The 5,915-nt window shown below is 35.7% G+C and overlaps 1 protein-coding gene across 1 annotated transcript; it reads right to left on the bottom strand.

The window, feature by feature from the left end:
* Positions 1-4,737: 4,737 nt before the first annotated feature.
* Positions 4,738-5,586, bottom strand: LOC150109495 (zinc finger BED domain-containing protein 5-like). The gene has a single exon (XM_090402522.1). The coding sequence runs from the start codon at positions 5,584-5,586 to the stop codon at positions 4,738-4,740; it is 849 nt and encodes a 282-aa protein (XP_090258648.1).
* Positions 5,587-5,915: the final 329 nt, after the last annotated feature.

Raw genomic sequence — 5,915 nt, 5'->3', positions numbered from 1 at the left:
TATGCAGCTTCATATCATACAAGGAGCCGACTTCGCAACTTGGTCGAAAGCTTCCCAAGGTATTTCACCCAGCTATATGTCTAATCAGAGAAACTTGGCTTTCATTCTCAGCCAGGATATCGGTCAAACTGATTCGTGCTTAGTTTAACAATGAAATCAATATGAAAGTGAACGTAGTGTTTAAAATAATCAGAACGCTAGGAATAATTAAAAAATAAAATAAAAATCAATCAATAAATATAAAGGGATGATCACAGCAAAATTAGGAATAATTGTTATTTTATTACTAACAGAGGTTGTAAATGTTTACAGAGGACAGCAGGGCTCTGTTAAGGGGAGATCTTGCCTTAACTAATTTATTATGTTTCTATAAGAGAGTGGAGGCAGAGTTGGATAAAAGCAGATGATTGATGGTGTGCCACAAGGTTCGTTTCTTGGACTATTGATGTTTAATATGTATATGAATGATACTGGAGGTAATTTGTGGAGTGATGAAAACTAAGCTGGAGAGGGCAATAGTAAATACCCTCTCCAAATTAGTTTTCATCACTCCAGATCTTTATATAAAAGAAATGCAAAGATCTGCAGGATGATTTGAATAAGGTGATATATTTCAATCTGGCAAAATGTAAAGTTATGCACCTTGAGGGATGTAACAAGGGATATAGCCCTTCCCTTAATGCATAACATTAGACATATCCGCAAGGAGATGTGTTTTGCATTGTGGGAGATACTGAGTTTAATCCTTTATCACACTTGGATAAAGGATTAAACTAAATTTATTATATGAGGGATGTAACGTTTTGATATTTCTGAATCAAAGTCTTTTTCAGAGCCGGATTACTGCACTAAGATTTGATCGAGTTGGTTTCTTAAGAAGGTTTAGAGTTTTTGCTGAGAGAGAGAGAGAGAGAGAGAGGGGGGGGGGAATGAGTGAAATGGACTGACTGAGATGGTTACTGCTTTTTTAGTGAATCAGTTTCAGAAGTATGACAGGTATTGTATGAATAATAGTTGGGATTCCAGTGATGAGACTTTGGACTCCTTGGAAATAGCCGATTAACAATCATTACAATTTCCAAATAGTAATTATTTTATGTTTCTCCAAGTCAATTAATAACATATCTAGTACTTTTATCAAATTAGACCGACGGCGTTTCACTCTTCTTTGTTTGCAGTCCACTGATGTCAAAAACCTAAAGGTAAACATTACTCATGAAGATTACAACCGCAAATTCAGACGAATCAACTTGTAGCAATTTGAATAACTGACCATTTCAAGTAGAAAGAGGATATACATTCAAATTTTCGAATGGCATGGAAAGGGGACATGTGGTGGCATTCAACATGATAAAAGGCAAAAGTATGCGCTAACCGAATTGTGTATGAGGAAAGTAATTTTCGCGAACGAATAAAGTTCAAACTTGGATGTCTCATAATGTCTCAAAAACATCATCCATATGATTTCACACGGGGAAGAATTATTGGAAATCTTGAAGAAGGACACAGAATTATAGATATTAGGGAGTTTTGAATTACACGTAGCCTTATACCTATGATCTGGGCAGCATGTCAAACCAATGGAATATGTTTCAGACGCTTGCCAATATGCCGCCCTCACTCTACCACGGAGCATGAAGACAGATTTTTGGTTATAACAGCAAAACGTAATCGACGCACCACGGCAGATCAGCTTGCAAGTCGGCTGCATTCAAGCATGGGATATCTTGACAAACTGTGGCAAGACGTCTGTGACAAATAGGCATATACGCCTGAAGACCTGTAGTCTGCGTCCCTTTATCCATAGCTCATCATACAGTCATATGTAACCATAAAAATTGGACAAGACTCCAGTGTACTCTTTATAGATGCGTCGTTTTAGTATTTCCTCCGATTCTAGACAACACTTGATCTGGTGTGAAAGTGGTACTGCTTACAATCGCGAGATTGTTCTTGAAGGAAATAGAAACGGCGGTTTTAGGGTCTTGGTTCGGGAGACATTATGTTTAATTGACGTACCGAGCTACAAGTCCTGGAAAAAGGGACTATGACTGGTGAACGATATTGCAACGAAATTCTTTAACGTCATGTTCGATTATTCCGTGGTGTTGTAGGCGAAGAATTCCTTTTTATAGATGGCGACGCCTCATCGTATATCGAGTCACCAGTACCCTCCCCAGATCTCAATCCCATAGAACACGTTTGAGACGCAATAAGGACGCATTACTTCTCGAAATTCTCCTCCAGAAAACAAAAGGCTTACCCTTGCTCTGAAGGAGGAGTGGAACAGTTCACCTCAAGAACTTTAGAATCACTTTGTGCTAAGCATGTACGATATTGTGAGAGCTTCATCGCAGTTCGGGGTGGACATATTCCATACAGAAATGTCTCTCCGCCTAGTTTTCTGTAAGAACTGTACATTAATTCCTTAACTACATCATTAGGAAATTTGTAACTTTTGCCAAAAGCGCATTGTTAATTTGTACGATATTTATTACACCTTTTCTGTGTAATATTTGGCTGTAATTGTAAAAGTTTTTTTCATATACGGGTAAAAATGTATTTTGTCCTTAGTTTTGTATGTGTACATATCCAGTGTGTGTGTGTGTGTGTATATGTACACATACAAAATTCTGATGAAATTCTGGATGATTTTTGCTGATTCCAGACACCTAATTATCTTAAATTAGGACTCCCACGAAAATTATGCCAATTAAATCCTGCATTGCCTATGTCCAGGACTGTTATTACAAATGATTTCACGTACTCAAGTTCAAAATAGGTGAAACGTGTTTAACGCTAGACTTTGTACAAACTTTAAGGCCGATTTAAAAAAGAAACGCCCAGAAACAAGTACAAATCATAAACAGTCACTATTTACCTTTCGTTTGTCAGTGTCGACTTTTATAGGTTAGCAGGCGTGTATTTTCACGAGATCACTGGATGCCTGGCTGTTTATCGGCTGTGGTGATTACGTTAAAACCATATGGTCATCCACTTCGAAAAAGCATACCCGAGTGTTATAATATGAGTGTTTTATGAGTGTTCAAAATATTTTGACCACGCAACTCGCAGTATGTTGAGTCTCCTTTGAGCGAGATAACATGTGCACCCATCTTGGTATTCTCCACTAGACAATGGAAGATATTTTGGACCAACTAGACAGAATAATGTCCGGGAGGTCAGTTACCGAAGCGTCAACTGCCGGGTGCTTCTTTCCACGTGATTCCACAAGTGCTTAATAGAATTCAAATGAGGAGAATTAGGGGTCAGGGGAGCACATGCAATGTTTGGATATACTCTTCCAATCATCCTTGTACAATGCAAGCCTTGTGACAAGAGGCGTTCTCTCTCTCTCTCTCTCGCTGAAAGAGATTAGATCCATCGAGCTACATTGTCAATAATTATATATATATATATATATATATTGATATTGATATTGATATTGATTCCATGATGATCAGACTGGTTGAGACTTCAGCTGTCTATATTGACGAGATATATTATGGATGACTTGTCTATAACACATTGTCCATTGAAGGTGATAGTGATTCTTGCCTTCATTCTTTAAGAATGCGACACTTTAATCTCGTTCTTTACGTTTATTTTCGTTGTGGCATCCATGAATAATCTCAAGTGTATCTGTAATAAACTGGTAACTCAGTGCATTTTACACGTTATACATATACGGCTTACAACTCTCGCAATGCAAACAGAAATGACTGCATCTTCTACTTCACCGTAATTCAGGTCTCAATGGCTATTTAGACTAATTTACGAATGTTAATCTCTTCTGATTCATGGTAATTATTTAATTAAAGAGGACGCTACAATGAAATATTCAACACAGGCAGATGACATCATTTATTATTCAGATTGCTTCGCTTCGCTCTTGTTTAAGCCTAACTAATAATAATATCTCATTATGGAAGCACATGTTTTAATCAGATAAAGTTTAATTTTAATCATTAATTAATGAATTATTGTTCGCAAACGCTTCTGTCAGTGACATCTCGTGGTAATATTGCGCGTTATTATTTATTCATACGAAAATAGCATGATGACAACAACCAATACTACGTTCGAATACGAACGTAGTATTGGTAGTTCGGTTAGAGCAGAGGTTCTCAAACTTTTTAAATTTTGTACCACATAAATAAGAATCAAAAAAATATATGTACCACCATAAAAGCATTTCCCGATTAAAAATCAATACATCTCAAATGGAATGTTTATAATCAAAGAATAAAACATTTTAAATTTATATTATTTATTTATATTCGTAAATGAAACTTTTACATTATAATGAAATATAGTAAATGGTGGGTAATAATACATGAGCAAATATTAAGGAGATTTATTATTGGTGAGGATTAATAAGCTTGTTTCATTGTAACCAATTTCGATATGTAGGGCTTTATCTTCATTAATTTCAAACGTAAGTCAGGTTCAAGTTGCAACTGTGTCCTATATTTATTTTTAATTAATAGCATGGCTGAAAACCCAGTTTCGCAAAGATATGATGTGTTGAAAGGCATTTAAATATTTTATCGCTTTGTCGAAAATATACTTATATTCATCTCTTCTTTTTAACCAAAAATTGCATACGTTATATCTTTTTTGAACTCATTCATGAGATTTCTGTCACATGAAATATCTATGAGTTGATCTCTTTCTTGAATTGAAAAATTATCTAGCACAGTATTCGAAAAAGAAAACGGATCTCTTATCCAACTTTCATTTTCTCAAATTTTCAGGAAAGTAGGAATGAAAATTATTAACAAGTCCTATGCAGTGTTTTTCTATATCTTCAATTAGTTGTTTATTCAGTGACAGATCATTTTCCTGGAGATACTCTTCTAATGTTGGTAATGTAGCAATTTTCTTCCTTTTCATGTCCTTAATTATATATTCTAGTTTTTTCACAGCTGCATATATTTTGTCATGTACAGTAAAGACAGTTATATTGGAACCTTGTAAACTAGAATTTAGTTCGTTCAGTTTTCTAAAAATATCGGCCAAATACACTAAACGTGGTAGCCAGAGTTCGTCAGTAAAACAATGGCGGAGTTCAAATTTGAATTCTGACAGGAATATTTGGACCTCTGAACGTAATTCGAAGAGTCGAGTTAAAACTTTTCCCCTTGACAACCACCGCACTTCCATGTATAAAAAGAGTTTATTGTGGTTACTGCCCATTTCATCGCACAAAATTGTAAACAGTCGTGAATTTAGGGCCCGACATTTAATAAAATTCACTATCTTCACAGATTGATCTAAAACAGTCTTTAGTTCTGTGGACATTGCTTTGGTAGTTAGTGCTTCACGATGTACGCTGCAATGTGTAAACTTCGCATCTGGTGCAACTTCTTTAATTTTGGCGAAAACACCACCACGACAACCTGTTATTGAACGTGTACCATCAACACACACTCCTACACATTTTTTCAAATTTATTTCATGGCCAGTGATAAACTCATTAATTTTCTTAAAAATCTCATCCGCTGTGGTATGATTTGGAAGAGGCTCGCAAAATAAGAATTCTTCATCTATGACTTGTTCTCTTTCATATCGAATATAAGCCATAAACTGTGCAAAGTTGTTTACGTCTGTACTTTAATAGAACTGAATTGCAAAATATTTGCTTTGCTTTATATTTTCGATTAGTGTTTGTTTTACTTGAGCTGCCATTTCGTTAATTCGTCGCGAAACAGTGTCATCTGACAAAGAAACAACATTCAACTTGGCTGCTGCTGTAGGGCCAAGAATAGACATCACAATGTCTTTGACTGCAAGTAATATTAAAGTTTCTCCAATAGTATGTGGTTTTGCAGTTTGAGCAATTCTTAAACTAACCAAATATGATGCTTCCTCTGCTCGTTCGTTAATTGTAGTAAAAGAATGAAGTGAACGTT

The sequence above is a fragment of the Typopeltis vanoorti genome, chromosome 2 (assembly GCF_054136105.1).
Source record: "Typopeltis vanoorti isolate ZY-2024b chromosome 2, IOZ_Tvanoo_1.0, whole genome shotgun sequence".
Classification (NCBI taxonomy): Eukaryota; Metazoa; Arthropoda; class Arachnida; order Uropygi; family Thelyphonidae; genus Typopeltis; species Typopeltis vanoorti.
The sequence above is the reverse complement of the archived record's forward strand: the minus strand, read 5'-3'. Positions and strand labels throughout refer to the sequence as shown.